Below are 16,384 nucleotides of genomic sequence, written 5' to 3' on the forward strand. Positions count from 1 at the left end.
CCATTATATATATTTTTTAAACTTAACCGTCATGTTTCCTGAACCTGAGAAAATAAACTTCAGTGTGTGTAACATTTCAAAAAGATACTTTGTGAGTTTAGCAAAAACACTTTTTTCATCGTGAACGTTACGCTTCGCTCTTCTGACCACTTCCTGCGTCTGTGTCGATGTCGGGTTTAAGCATTCCTCCGTGCAACATAAGCTATATTTACCGCTTACGTGGCCTTTGCTACTTTTGTGCGCTTCATCCTTTTCCTCCTCATCAGTGTCACCTGAGGCCTCTTCAACCCGGCGATCAGCAGCAGCAACCTGGGCCGCGACTTGGTGAGCCAGCTTCTCAGTAGCGTCCCCTTGGGAAACCTGCAGGAACCACACAATGAGTTGTTCACATCACCAGTCACAGAACGTCCGACACACTTGTCTTATTTATTTCAATAAAGTTCAAGACTCAAGTTTAAACCGTTTCTCTAAACATGATGGAGAAAACGCAGGAAATGAGCAGGAAACAGAATCAATGTGATCACGTGTTTTTGACCAGAGACGCCACAACAGTGTCAGAGATGCAGGCGGTTACCAGCTGAGGACGGGGCCCCGAGCTGAGGACGGGGCCCCGAGCTGAGGACGGGCCCCGAGCTGAGGACGGGCCCCCGAGCTGAGGACGGGGCCCCGAGCTGAGGACGGGGCCCCGAGCTGAGGACGGGGCCCCGAGCTGAGGACGGGGGCCCCGAGCTGAGGACGGGGCCCCGAGCTGAGGACGGGGCCCCGAGCTGAGGACGGGCCCCCGAGCTGAGGACGGCCCCCGAGCTGAGGACGGTCACATTCACAGTGACGCCTTTAAATTCTATGAATGTCTCTGAACAGGAAACTGCAACGACACCACGTCAGAAACTCACGAGGCCACATGACACAAAAGCTTCATGATGTTAGACGTTCGGTCGAAGACGAGAACGTCCGTCATGTGTCGTGGCTCAGTTCGGTGTCGGGCCCCTAAAATCCGCTAAAATCCTTTTTGACATTTTCTCTCTGTAAACACGTTTTTATTCGTAACGAAGAGAAAAGAAATGAAACGAAATCAGCGTCACGTCAACATCGGAACAATCTGATCACAAACACACATCCGACCTGCAACACGTCAAACTGACGAATCACAGCTGACGACAGAAACAAATTCAGGTCCGATAAAAATATCCACGTTGTCAATTTTATTTTTAACAACGTTTACAAACGAGTTGTTTTATTGAACCTGAATTAACCTTCGATCGTCTTAAATACAAACAGGAATAAAATCTTTACTATATTTTATTTTGCAGCTGTTAAACGTTATAAATAAATATTATTAATGTTGTTAATGAATCTATTAATTATTTTCTAAATGAACAGATTAATTAGGAAGCTTCACATATCAAAAACAAAAAATATTTAAATAACTATAATAAAAGGAAATTATTTCTCGTCACGTTTTATTCATTTAGTCGCTTAAAATATTAAACTTTAGCAAACGTTTGTTTTGTTTGAAATAATTTTTCACTTTTTGTCAAGAAAATAAATTAGTTTGAATAAATAACCGATCAGTCCGAAAATAATTGAGGTAGATTGACTCAACGCTGCAGATTTCATGTGTAAAGAAACAGAAAAAGCAGATTTTCTGTCACCGTCGCTCTTTTCATTTCTCTTTTAATCTTTTAATCCAGAGTTTGACGCCAATAGAACCTCCTGACCAATCACATCTCTGCCTTTCAAACCACAGCGAGCGCCACGTGGAGCGAAGCCTCGTCTTCTGGCGTCTGCGGCAGCGACGACTTCCCCTGGTTCACAAAGCCTGGATTAGAAAGACAGAACCTCACCGGTGTCGCTCCTCACCGAAGCACCATAGCAACAGTTTGCTCTCACATTCTTTACGCCTGCGAGCGCTGAAACGCCGCGGCAGCTGCGACCTTTGTGTTTTTATACGAGTCGCGAGCTGCTGAGCGGCGGGAAACAGAGAAACCGTCAATTGTTCGGACGTTGTGCTGTTCGAGCAAAGTGAAACCAGCCAGAGAGAAATCTAGCAACGTTCAGACGCCATTGTTGTGTCCTGTGGGGGTTTGACGTTAACTGTAGCGGAGCTAACGTTGTTTGTGTAGCACCCCCTACTCTTCTTCCTCCTCCTTGTGATCACTTCATTTCTTCTTTTACAGGAACAACTCGTTTCCTCTCGTTCAAACTCTTTGTCTCTTCTCGTCTTCACCTTCAAACTTTCATCTCGTTTGGTCTTTGCTTCTTTTTCCTTCTGTCGTTTTTCTTCTTTTTTACAAAACTTTGTTAATTTTGCAGAAACAGGTTCGATCATAAAATCACAACATCCTGTATCCTCCTCTTCCTCCTTCTCGTCCTCCTCCTCTTCCTCCTCCTCTTCCTCCTTCTCGTCCTCCTACTCCTCCTCCTACTCCTCTTCCCCCTCCTCTTCTTCCTCTTCCTCCTCCTCTCTGTTACTGACCGGTCGTTGACGTCCTTCGTCTCTGATGAACCAGGTAACTTTGACATTGTCCTTGTGCGTCCTGCCACTCACTCTTAGTATCTGAGTCACAAACGAGCAGCAGCTCATCATCATCATAATCATCATCATCATCATCATCATCATCATCATGTCACAACGTCTCTCCGCTCCAGCATTGAAGAACCATTCATCCCAAAACCTGGTAGTCCAGGCTGTACTGGTGCTGTGTGGGAGAATAGAGGTACTACTAAGTTGTTTCTCAGAGCAAACGTTTGAAAAAGGTCGACGACTCTAAAGAACACACTTGCCTTAAATTCATCAGGAGTCCGAGTTCTGGCCGCGAGGCAGCGAAACGTGTGGAGGGCAACAGATTTAAAAGTGGTGATGATGTCCACCTCCTCCATCACAACTTAGCAGTACTCTACCTCGGCTCCCTACCTCTGCACACGCAACACAACACACTTACCAGTTGACCCCACACATTTGTTAGGTTATGCCCCCGGCGTCCCTGCAGAGGCACATATATGATCCCGCTGCAGTTTTTCCTCTCGCACTAGAAGCTTCAGTCAGGACACAACAACACGACGGAGGAATAATAGGAGGCCGTGTGGGGGGTGATGCTGAGGGGGGGTGCTTTAAAAAGGAGGGTCCACTCAGCAGTTCTGACTGGGGACGCCACATCCCAGGACACACAGCCAATCAGGGGGCTGACCTCACCTGTTGCCATGACGCCCGGCAGTGTCCGGTGTAAGAAGGGTCCAGGAGGGTGAGGGGGTGGGGGGGTGGAGGAGAGTGAAGGAAGCTGTGAGTCGACCTGACGCTGCTGAACACACACACACACACACACACACACACACACACACACACACACACACACACACACACACACACACACGCTCTCCACTGTGTTAATTCACCTCTGTGACCTGGAGGCGGAGCCACTGAGCGTCACCACGACTCTGACGGACGAAATCTGAAATCATCAAACTTCTAAAAATGTTTAATGAGGTTTGAAAAGTGAAAATAAAAGTTATCAGTTACAGACGGGCGTCGTGATTGGCCGCAGCTGCACATGAGTCTCAGGGAAGGAAAATATAGAAAAATAAAAAGAGTCAATAAAAGTTGAGGCAACGAGATGCAAAGAACAAACTGGGACTTTGGAAAATGATGTTTCTGCCTCGATGTGTCTCCAGAAGTTTAAAATAATAAATGATAGGTTGTGACTGATCTTTGTTTTGATTCTGGATTTCATTTTACTGTGTTTCTTATATTTCTCATGTGTCGGTTACTTGTTTTTAATGTTGTTTTTACGAAGGTTTCTTTGGAAAATGAATTTGTGTTGATTCTATTCTATGGATGAGCTGGAATTTCATCTCAACTTTTCACCGAGGAAATAAAGGAGGAGCCGTGGAAACATTTTGAGCTGGAAAATGTTTTAAATCATTGACAACTTGATTTTTACTTGTTATGTTTCTTTTATCTTTCTTCTTCTGTCCGGTTTATTGGGGGTATCTTTTTTTTGCCATCACTTTGAAATTATGTTTTATTATTTTATCTGTTGTCTTTGGTTTTTATTGAGTTTGGTTTTCTTGTTTCTGAAACCGCTGTTTTGAAAAGTGCTGCATTAATAAAATGATTATTATAGTTGATTCAAAGGATGAAACTCTGTAGTCTGTCTGTAGAGGGCGCTGTGGCACCAGGGTGAGACAGAGAGAGGCAGTGGGGGTGGCTGCCACTGCAATGCAGATCAAGTGAGGAGGGGGAGGAGGAGAGGTGTGGGAGGGGTGTCGGCTCTGCAGAGAACAGATCTTGTTCTGGGGGAGACGAGTTCATCTGACGAGATTTTTTAATTTAACACAAAAACCACCTGAAGAGAAAATTCCCACCGATGACGTCACCTGATAAAATTCTCACATTCGAAACAATGTAGGATTCTTACACACACGCTGCTTTCTGATTGGCCGGCAGGTGGACGGATGGTTTAATCAAATCAGAGCTCGTGATAGGTTTCAACTGAAGGTAACCATAGCAACACAGCTGGCTGATGAAGAGACTCCCAGGTGTTTTTCACCTGGTTCTTCATCGTGAGTCAAACTGAAACTGGACAAACACAATACAAAGATTTGATTTGTAAGAAACCCAGTAATTATTATTTTGTCTTTTTTACAAACACACAACACGACCAAATGTTTTTTAGGGACGAGGACCATGTGACAAATAAAAAGATGTCGAACTCCAAATGTAAAACATGAATTCTGGAGCAAGAAACTGATTCTGAGTTTAAATCTGAATTATGAGAACAAACGATCCCTGTGGAGACAGAAACATGATTAACTAATTAACTGATTGACTTCAACTCTATAATTCACGTAAACAAACAGCATCAGCAGGGTCGTCATGGTAACCCATCTTTTGAAAATGTTAAAAGGGAATGAAATTAAAATCAGTTCCTCAAAGAGGTTTAATAAAAACCAGACGAATCAAAGTATAAAATAATTTATTGACATTTGATGTGATTTTTTTATAAATACTTTGTGCTGATACAGTTTTCATTCCTGATGATGAGTGAAGAACAAGTTGAGGTTTCCCTCCAGCGTGAACACAGCGACGTGCTCTTCATGCACATGTGACCGACGGAAGGAGAAGGTAGTGATGTTGAGAGAGAACGAAACCTCACATAGCTCCAGGATGAACGTAAAACTGTCAGACACCAGCGTCATGCAGGACGATCAAAGTGCGTCAGTGTCGTACATGAAAATAATTGCATATTAGGATCATATATCATATATCATATATCATATATCACAGCGACACAGGATACAGACAAACTCTCAGATTATCATTTAGACATTTCAGGACATTTCAAACGTCGCGTTTCCTCCGATCAGAAGAAACAAAGCTTCAGATTCGCGTTGGACCTTTTACTCAAGTTCAAGTTCAAGGAGCAGAAAGTAAAAAAACACAATTTATTCTACAGTATTAATCTGGTTTGAATAAAATCTGCAGTTAAATGTTGGGATCAGGAAATAAAACATTTTCTGTCAACGCATTTGGTTCGATCAGTTCAGTGTCGCAGTCGGAGGCTGAAGTGACGATTGAACTAATGAAGGTGGATGATCGAACGATTCTAAATTCTCATGACTTGAAACTTCATCGTCTGTTTTGAAATCACCTCTCAAAACGTGATTTCATATTATCGGGTCAAAGTTCAGTTAAACTCCACGTGAAGCAATTTGCCACAGGAAGCAGGAGGGTCACCGGCCTCCCCGCTAACACAGACAATATCAATGTGCCGGAATATTAGGACAGAACATTTATCAGAATCCACGTTCACTCAAAGTTCTTCAACTCAGTGTGATTCGTTCTGCAGAATGACAGTAGACCTATAGTTAGGTTTAGGCGATGACGTGCGTGTGTCCACCAGTCGTCACACATGTAGGTGTCACAAGGTGTTAAAGGGGCGTGGTCAGATGCAGTAAGATTAAAGCTCAGTTCACACTGAATATTTTGGAAAAACAGACTTTTTCCTGTTTCTCGTCCACGCAGTGTTTTAAGTCACTCAAATTATTCGTACAAACGACTTCCAAAGGGCAGATTTTAAAATCTAGCAATGTTAGGTCTAATTACAAGTTAGCAGCTAACTTTAGCATCACTGCTCCACATGACCCACATTCACAGACGTCTGCCTCAAACAATATAACTTGATCACAGCGTTCGTCTCTCTCTTTATCGCCACCTACGCTTGTAGTTGTTTTTTCTTCGTGTGGATGGAGATTTGTTTTAATAACGGACTCAGTAATGCAGACAAGCTCCAGAAAAATGTGACTGATTTGGAAGAAAATAAATAATCGACCTTTGCATCAGGATCCTCACAGCGTTTAGTTCAGCTTTCAATCTTTCACATTGATTCAGGATTTAAAATCTCACTGAAGTTTGAACACAGTGTTTCAGTCTGAATGAAGGTCGAGGAAGATTGTTCTGAAGTGTTTGGTCGACGCTCTTCAACCACTTCAACAGCCTCCTGCTTTTACTACGATCTCACGCAGCAGTCGATTAGCGCTACTAAAATGAACCTACAATACATGGAAGTAGAGAAATCATGGTCACCGTGAGATTCTAAGGTTTAGAAACTGATAAGAAGAAGAAAGCTCGTCTGATTGGCCGGTTACAGTTTGTCGTTACCGTCATTTTCCTCCTGGACTCAAGTTCATCAGGTCTTTCGTCCCTGCGTAGAAAAGGTTTCCATCTGTTTCTGAATCAGCTGATACGTCTCTTCTTGATTCCAGCACTTTGAACAGTCTTGGTAAAAAACCTTCTTTTGATTGACAGAGCCGACAGCCAATGAAAAGTGACCCTTCAGGATCTGGAGGCTCTGGGAAGCGAAACAGACTTTGATCAAAGTCACTAAATCACAGTGCATACGTTTAAAGCAACAACATTAAAGCCAACTGTTATTATTGCCGATAACAAGTGAAGGTCTGAAGGCTACGAACCCTCCTCACGACCAAAGGTGCCGTTGTGAATATCAAGACTCTGATTAAAGATCGAACCGTTCCTCCTTCCAGTTTGACGTCATTTCAAACGCAGAGCGATGCTACGGACGTTACTTCGTGCGTCTGTCATTGGAGTGTTACCGTCGCTGAGCGTCAGCACGCCCACACTCTTCTTCTCTGAATGGTTCAACTTTGATTCCACGTCCGGTTTAAGAGAAACTGTCCTTATCCGAGTCGGGGGAGGGGGGTCGCGAGATCTCGAAGAAAGAGCCAGACGACTTCCTGGATTTGAGGAGACGAAGCATCTCAGCTAACTGACCCTCCAGTGCCGCCATGCGACCGTTCAGAGATCTCATGTCTCCTCTTAATTCTTGTTTCAGCTCCAGGAAGGAGGCTTGCATGCTCTGCTCTGGTATCGCACAGAAAACGTTCTTCTCCTCAGACTGGACTGGACTCCGATCCTGTGGCGTTCTGGCGTCTCCGACATTGTCCAAACGGAGGTCGCTCTTTGTGATGCCGCTGTCACAAGAGTCAGTTTTCTTGAGGGACACTTCATCATGAGACTTAGTTCTATCGGGCAGAGTCTCCAGGGACTCTGCCTTGGCGACGCTGCTCCACGACTCAGCCTTCACGACTGACTCCTTGAATCGTCCCCAACCTTTAGCTTTGGGTGGCTCTGCGGATTTGCAGCCACTCAGGTTTCCATTTTGCGTGGCAGGAGAATGGAGCATGACCCGGCTGGAGGTCCTGGAGGAGGCGGATGTGGTGCATGTGGAGGAGGTGGTGGGCATGGCAGGGCTTTCTGTCACCATGACAATACTGGTGGAGGCCAAGACCTCCGGACCTCTGGGCTGATCGAGCTGATTGACACCTTTCTCCACATCACTGGCAGCCTGGCTGCCTCGCTCAACTGCAAGCCGCGCCTCCCTCTGCTGACGGAAACGCTGGAAGAGCCTCCGGACTGGATGGTCCGCAGGGAGGTTCAGAGGAGCCTCGTTCTTCCTCTTCAACATCTCCTCCTCTTCACGTTTCACATCACTTATCTTGCGGAAGACAATCTGTTAACAGACAGAAACATTTTACTTCTCAAAAAGTATCATCTCTTTTTTAACCTTAGAAAAATCTAAATGAAAAAGAGACCTCCTCTTTCGGTGCGTTGGTCTGAACCGTGGTCCGAGGAACCTTTCACACATTTTGGGTCCGAAGGTCTGAACCAAACAAGGTGTGAAAGAGTCCTTAATGACCAATCAACGTTCAGGCTAGTGTTAGCTTGTTTTCAAACTTAAGCTACATCCATACATTTCTTCTCCAGGCTCCACACTAAAACTAAACTCTGTTCACAGAAGCTTTTTGGCTCCTGATCAGTTTTAATCCCCGTCCATTCTAACACGTATCATGTGACCTCTCATGCACCGTGGACATGCGTGTGCTGGTGTTGTTAGTTGAACTTTTCAAACTAAAATAAGAGAGCAGCGTTTCAATCAATCAAATTTTATTTGTATAGCTCATATTCACAAATCACAGTTTGTCTCATAGTCTTTAACAAGGTGAGACGTCCTCTGTTCTTAACCCTCAACAAGAGTCAAACTACTAAAACCTTTAACAGGTAAAGAAGGTAGAAACCTCAGAGACACATGTGAGGATCCGTCTCCCAGGACGGACACAAGTGAACAGATGTCCCGTGTAATTTTAGTTTCTCTAAAACTATTCAAACTAATTAGTAGTAATGTGGATGTAGCGACTCAGCTCGTGTGCAGAGATAATAACAAGCATGTCCTCAGCTCTCTACAGTTAATGACATAATTATACCCACATAATACCCCACCCAGAGCTTCAGGCCATGTTCCATTACATGTGGAACATCCAACACTTCTGCTGGTCAAACTGGTTTGTTCATTAATAAACAACATCTGTCACAAGTGAAGAATCCTTTAAATGTCACTGTAGAAAATATGAGTTCAGGATCAACAGCCCGTCGACTGGAAGTTACACTTCTGTACAACTGCCACAACAAATATGTTTGGATGGGAACTTCATCTCCGGCTCATGTTCAGAAGTAAAGTGTGTTTGAATGAATGAAGCTGGAGGCGGATGAGGAGGAGGAGGAGTTTATTGATCATTTCATCAGTAAAGTCTGTTCAGTGACTCTTGTTCAGTGATTTCATGGACACACAATCAGTTTGTTTCAGCTCCGTCTCACATGTGGAAAAGAAAAGAACAAAGAATCAGCTCATTGATGAGGATCAGGATCAATACAGGTTCTAAAACATCACACAACCTGATTTCTACATTGATTCAGAAAACAACAGCAACATTAGTTGTTTCAAACACATTCATGTCAGTGTAGTTATAGATTTCTGTCTTTACAAAGTGAGAACTGAATATGTGTGATAAAGGAAGGTCAGTGTTTGATTGACAGCTGATCTCTGTGCGGAGCAGCGTCACCACGACGAACTTTGATCAACAAACATGGAGAGAAAGAAGTTAAAGATTTAAACACAGAATCTAAATCACTGCTTTTAATGACTCGAGTCTATTTGAGTTTACAGAACTCAGCTGTGGATCCAGGATAATAACCCTAACTCCAGCATAGAGAGGCTGAGTGAATGTGGTCTGGACTCTGTGGAGGAGAGTCATGGTGTCAGAGACGCTGTAGAAGGACAGAACACCTGCACTGTGATCCAGGTACACTCCTACTCTGGAGGACAAGGACCTGACACTGGAGTGTTGATCCTGTTGTAATGAAAGTTATAACTGTCTCCATAACAATATAATGAGCAAGATTTATTGTTGAATCCAAATACACATTCTGAGTCTCCTGCTCTGCTGATATTCTTGTATGTGACTGCTACACCAACTTCTCCTCCCACCTCCACCCCCACCTCCACCTCCCAGTAACAACGTCCAGTCAGACTCTCTCTACTCAGGACCTGAGGACAACCAGTGAATCTGTCTGGGTGATCAGAATAAGACTGTTCTTCACTCATACATGTTACTTTTCTGTTTCCCTCAGATAATAACAGCTGTTTGTTTGCTGTGTTTGGATCCAGTGTGATTTCCTGTGAATATTTTAAGAAGTCAGCTCTGGTCCTGGGCTCTGGTTGTGGCAGTAAAACATCCACTTGAGACACAATCTGTAAAATCTCTGTCTCTGTCTCACTCAGAATGTCCTGTAGTCGACCTCTGACCTGGGACACAGCTGCTGTCACGTCCTCAAAGTACCTCAGAGGACGGATCCTGATGCTGGATGAGTGTGTAGATTCACTGAGTGGTGACAGTGAGGGGTAGTTGTGTAGAAACTGGTTGTGATCCTCTGTGTCTGCGAGCTGCTTCAGTTCATGGTCTTTCCTCTTCAGCTCAGTGATCTCCTGCTCCAGTCTCTCCTGAAGCTCTCTGACTCGACTCACTTCAGTTTCCTGCTGGGATCTGATCTGCTGCTTCACATCAGAGCTTCTTTTCTCCAGCAGACGGATCAGCTCAGTGAAGATCTTCTCACTGTCCTCCACTGCTTTATCAGCAGAGCCATTGACGGCCTCCTCCTCCTGTTGAAGCAGCTTCACATCTTTCTCTGTGTCCTGGACTCTCTGCTGGATTGTTTGTCTCCTCAGCCCGAGCTCTCTCTGCCTCTCAGTCCTTTCTGCTGCAGCTGACACTGTGTCGTGGCCTTTATGTTCATCCACAGAGCAGAGATAACAGATACACTGCTGATCAGTGCGGCAGAACATCTTCATCACCTCATTGTGGGAGAGCAGATGTTCTCCTGGAGCTTCTCCGAGGGCTCCACCAGCTTGTGCTTCTTCAATGGAGCTGACTGAAGATGAGGCTGGAGGTGTTTTTCACAATAAGAGGCCAAACAAACCAAACAGGACTTGAGAGCTTTCAGTTTTCTCCCAGTGCAGAAATCACAGGCCACATCTTCAGGTCCAGCATAGCAGTGATCAGCAGGAGCAGCTTGGAGTCCAGTCTTCTTCAGCTCCTCCACTAAATCAGCTAACATGGTGCTTTTCCCCAGGACAGGCCTCGGTGTGAAGGTCTGTCTACACTGAGGGCAGCTGTAGCTTCCTCTCTCCTCCTCTTTGTCCCAGTGGGTGTTAATACAGCTCATACAGTAGCTGTGTCCACAGCCAGTAGTCACCGGATCCTTCAGTAGATCCAGACAGATCGAACAGCAGAATCTTTCTCTGTCCAGTTGATTTTCTTGCTGCGCCATTTCAGCTGGTGCCAGAGACTGTAGAACAGTTTCACTTCCTCTGAACAGATACAGATCTCTGCTCCTCCCCCTCTCGTTCACTTCCTGCAGTGACTCATCTCCCACAGTTCACAGCTTGTTGTTCACTGGTTCTTACACTGACACACCTGTGAAGGGAGGAGACACAGACACATCCTGACTGGGAGGAGCTGGTTGTGTCTGAGGAAGAAGTTGTTGGTGTTTCAGGATTTACTGCATTTCACAGCGGCCTGTTCTCACCTGGTGTTAAGAGGAGATTCAGTGAGAGGCAGAGTGTGTTCTCCTTCATTCACAACACACAGGAACAATTAAAGTCAAATCAAATAGATGCATTTAATAATAATAAATCACATCTTAATCTATAAAGCACATCTCAAAACTAATAAAGAAAAACTCGTAAAAATAACAAATACAAACTCACTCAACGAAGAATGAAAAACTAACAAAGTAGAATAAAGGTTAAGTTAAGGTTAAGGTCGTCTTTACTGTCCCCGAGGGGCCGTTTGGTTTGTAAACAGTAGTCACACACAACCCATACACATCATAACAATACACACACACACAAAAAGAGCACAAAGAATCCATTAGTCCTTTGTTAAAATACTAAAATATATTAAAATGTGTGTGTGCCAAACACCAGGGCTACAGCTGGTCTCTCTCTCTCTCTCTCTCTCTCTCTCTCTCTCTCTCTCTCTCTCTCTCTCTCTCTCTCTCTCTCTCTCTCTCTCTAGGGGACAATGATCTTAAAGATGACAGAAATTGAATCATGACCACACATTTCAATAATAAAACTAGAATGAGGTAAGATCGTGGAATGTGGTTCGATAAAAGTAGGTTTTAAGTTTTGATTTAAAGGAAGTTAGCGACTCAGCCGGCTGCATTTCCTCAGGCAGGTTGTTCCACAGTCTCTGAACCTTATTTCTCAAACTCTGTCTTAGTGTTTAGCTCAGAATCTGGATCAGTTCAAAGTCTCCTGCCAGAGGATCTCCAGGATTAAAGATAAACGGAGCAGTCAGAGCATTGAGAGTTTTACAAGTCATTAAAAGAAGCTTCAACTCGTTACAAACTGAGAGTCAGTGTAAAGAGGCTAAACCAGATGTGTTCCAACCTGTTGACTCTGGTGAGAGTCCTGGCAGCAGAGTTCTGTTCACAGAGTGTGTCTGAGGATGCAGGAAGTGAAGGTCACATGACGGCCGAGCTCGCTGTGAATCGACGTGTGGTCAAAGCATCAGATAAATGATTTTGAACGGCGTCGAGGAAGCGTTTGACCTCCGCGGACGCTGACGGCGGCTGAGCGACTCGTTATTCTGCAGCAACAGCGCACAGAGGCTTTCCCCCCCGGCCATGTCATCAGTATGTGGAACCCTCAGCCAATCAGGGAGCTCCTGACCAACTGAAATTGGATCGTGTGAACGAATCAGCACCTCAGATCTCACAGAGGTGATGAGAACAGAGGAACGCAGAACGTGAGAGAACTAATAATGTTCCACCAATATTCCACTGCTTTTAATTCACTGCAGGACATCTGTCATTACAACCTTTAACCTGCAGGAAGCCATGTTTAGGTCAGAGGTCAAAGAAGAGAAGAACATCGGCGTTCAGGTGAATCTTTACTGTGAGAGCTGAGCTACATGAGACGAGTGGGTTGAGAATATTCAGTTTGTAAAACAAAGAGACTTCTCTGAAGATGTACTGGAGAGGGTGGAATAATTCATCCTTCATCATTTACTGATTCTGAAGGACACTTAAAGCAGATATTTGTTTCTGTGCTGCTGAGTGTGACGAGATGAAAGTGTCGTCTGAGGGTTTGGAGGTGAGAGCTGCTGCTGCTGATCGTCCCTCACAAACGTCTTTACTGCGACAGAAACAAGACACGATGGTTCCACATCGATTAACAGCAGCAGAGGAGGAGGGGGAGAGGGAGGAGAGGGAGAGAGAGGGAGAGAGGGAGAGAGAGAGAGGGAGAGAGAGAGGGAGGGAGGGAGGGAGGGAGGGAGGGAGAGAGAGAGAGAGAGGGAGGAGGGGGTGGGAGAGAGGGAGGGAGAGGGAGAGAGAGAGGGGGTGGGGAGAGAGAGGGGGTGGGGAGAGGGAGGGAGAGAGGAGAGGGAGAGAGGGAGAGAGGGAGGGAGAGGGAGAGAGAGAGAGGGAGGGAGGGTGGGGGGGGGGGAGAGAGAGAGAGAGAGAGGGAGGGAGGGGGAGGGAGAGGGAGAGAGAGAGAGGGAGGGAGAGAGGGAGAGAGAGGGAGGAGGGAGGGAGGAGAGAGAGAGAGAGAGAGAGAGAGGGAGGGAGGGGTGGGGAGAGAGGGAGGGGAGGGTGAGGAGAGGGAGGGAGAGGGAGAGGGAGAGAGAGGGGGGTGGGAGAGGGAGGGAGGGGAGAGGAGAGGGAGAGAGGGAGAGAGGGAGGGAGGGTGGGGGTGGGGAGAGAGAGAGAGAGAGGGGAGGGAGGGGGAGAGAGGGAGAGAGGAGAGAGGGAGGGAGAGGGAGGGAGGGAGGGGGAGAGAGAGAGAGAGAGAGAGGGAGGGAGGGGGGGGGGGGGAGAGAGAGAGGGAGGGAGGGGGGGGGAGAGGGAGAGGGAGAGAGAGAGAGAGGGGTGGGGAGAGAGAGGGAGGGAGGGGGGTGGGAGAGGGAGGAGAGGGAGGGAGAGGGAGAGAGAGGAGAGAGGGAGAGGGAGGGAGGGTGGGGGGTGGGGAGAGAGAGAGAGAGAGGGAGGGAGAGAGGGAGGGAGGGAGAGAGAGGGAGGGGGGGGGGTGGGGAGAGAGAGAGAGGGGAGACCTATACTGCAGCCAGACACCAGGGGGCGATCCAGACGCTTTTGGGAGTCGTCCATCTTTAGTTACAGTGTTTTGTTTATTTCTGGTTGATGTGTGGTTACCTGAGTAACTCTTGTTCTGTGACGTGCACGTCAGACTTTATGGATCTGATGAAATCTGTAAATCAGTTCATCGATTGTCTGGATCAATAAAGGTTTGATTGAATCCTCCCCCAGGCTCAGGGACTCGTTCAGTGACGCAGCTGAAGAAACTTTATTAATCTAGGTGTAGATAAATGTGACGGCACTAAATTATCTTCAGAAATAAAATAAATAGAGAATAAACAATTTACTTATTTTCTATTTTCTTCAGGGATCAGACTATTTTAAACCTGCTGATCCATGAAGTGACTATTAGTGTTTTGACATTAAACACTAAACACATACTTCAGTCTTTTTTTAACTTGTTTTAATAATCTTCACCTTTTCAGTTTTAGAAAATCTTTCTAGATTTCACTTATTCAGATGTTTCCATCGTCGGTGGTTTGTTCCTGTTTGAACTTTTCTGTTGTCGAGGTCGACGCTGCTGTTTGTTCTCCTCAGGAGAAACGACCTGGATCTGAGTCTCCAGCAGGTGTGGTGTCGGTACAGCAAACAGTGCGGAGGTGGACGATGACAGACACACACGCACACACGCACGCACACACGCACACACACACACACACACACACACACACACACACACACACACACACACACACACACAGTTGTGCGCATGTTGTTTTGTTCCTTCGCTCTCATTTCACTTCTGGTGATTTTTCACACTTGATTTTAAAAGTAATTCTCATTTATCTGATTTTTCTCACTTATCATTTATATTTATTCAACAGTAATTTCTCATCTGAATTCGATTGAGGGAACTCGATCCCACTGAGTTGTGCACGTGACCCCGAGTCAGGACAACGAGCGGCGACTCACCCTCTTCCTCAGGTTGTACGTGAGAACCAGGTTTCGGGCGAAGTGGTTTGCGAAGTTAGCGTAAAACTCCAGGACTTTCTGCAGCGCGTCTCGTTTGATGATGTGAAGGTCGCAGTAGGTCAACGCTCGCACGTTGGCACACGACTGAGCCAACGTCATCTCCTTCCAGAAGACGTCCCCGAACACGTCCCCTTTACCTGCAGAGGGACAGACAGGTCGAAGTCAAGTCTTTAGCTCATTACTGTTGAACTTGTTGGGCCTGACTCTGGACAACGTGTCTTCTTTTCCTCCCCTTGAACAAAAATGTATCTAAAACAGCTCAGATACGAACGCCACCATTTTCTGCTGATGACTGAGTCGACAGTGGTGCAGGCGTCTCTACTTTGTCTTCATTTTTAAATCAAAAAGGAAACAGTCTGTCTACACATTTCATAATAATTGCATATCACCAGTGAACATACCTTAGGACTGTTCAAATACAAAGATCATTTCAAAGTCGAACGTGTGAACAGTTTCTGTTTCTGCGGATGAAGGAGAAGAACGAGCCTGAAGCTGATGTGAGATTCATCGAGCACGTCTCCGCTTCTCCCATTAAATAAACGCTGTCGCCTCCGGTGAAGGAAGAAGAACGACACGACATCACAGCAAGAAAGTGACGAACGCTGCCGTTAATGAAGGAGAAAAGTGCTGCAGTGAAAACAGACATTTATCAGAGTGAGGGACGTGCAGCATCTGTCTTATTGTGAAAAGAGGAAGTGACTTTAAATAGTCTCCAGGGTGAAACCTCGGGGGTGAAGTGAAAATCTAAATATTTATCCAGAGAGGAACCGAAGCGGATTCTGGTGAAACATGGAAGTGAAAAGCAGGAAAGGACAGAAACCGTTTGACGAGGAGCGTCTCGGAGACGAAGATGAAGAACTGAGTGACAGTTCCTCCATTATCTCCAGGAGGCGCTGGACTCAATCCCAGCAGGCACTGGGGCGAGAGGCTAAACTCTGGACAGGTCGTGTATTTATCTTCGGGCCGAAGCTCAAACCTAAAGGAAATTTACAGTCTCACTGCAGCGCCGCCCTGTCTGCCAGGAGTCGTACTGCACAGTTACAGCAGCGTCAACAAACTGAATTGTGACGCCTAAAAGTTCTGACTGACTGCATTTTTTATTTGAGCTTGAAATGTGTTTAAAATACATCAAAAGATTAAAGATATTATATATAAACATGTAGTACGTGTCCTGTAAAGTTACTGCAGATAATTACTCTTATTTTACAGTTACTTTTAGTGTCAAAATATAATTTAATACAATGATCGACTGTAAATCAAAATGGACGACGAAGCCAAAATATCTTGATCCCCTCCAGTTGCTGCAGTAGAAATCATAAGCCCCACCTCCTCCATGTTAGCAGATGGGACATGGACATAACTTTTTATTGTAATTTTACTTTATTAATAATTCCTTTATTA

At 45.5% G+C, this 16,384-nt stretch overlaps 1 protein-coding gene and 1 pseudogene across 1 annotated transcript in view; both read right to left on the bottom strand.

The window, feature by feature from the left end:
• Nucleotides 1–4,956: 4,956 nt before the first annotated feature.
• LOC118098350 (potassium voltage-gated channel subfamily H member 1) overlaps nt 4,957–16,384 on the bottom strand; it is a 20,227-nt gene continuing 8,799 nt past the window's right edge. The window contains exons 7-8 of the mRNA XM_047343499.1: nt 14,924–15,133; nt 4,957–8,027 (exon numbers count right to left, since the gene is read on the bottom strand). Coding sequence (XP_047199455.1) covers nt 7,179–8,027; nt 14,924–15,133 — 1,059 coding nt within the window. The 3' untranslated portion in view covers nt 4,957–7,178. The remainder of the gene's footprint in view (nt 8,028–14,923; nt 15,134–16,384) is intronic.
• On the bottom strand, nt 9,503–11,179 carry LOC124851191 (annotated as a pseudogene).

This window comes from Hippoglossus stenolepis, chromosome 2, assembly GCF_022539355.2.
Source record: "Hippoglossus stenolepis isolate QCI-W04-F060 chromosome 2, HSTE1.2, whole genome shotgun sequence".
Lineage (NCBI taxonomy): Eukaryota > Metazoa > Chordata > Actinopteri > Pleuronectiformes > Pleuronectidae > Hippoglossus > Hippoglossus stenolepis.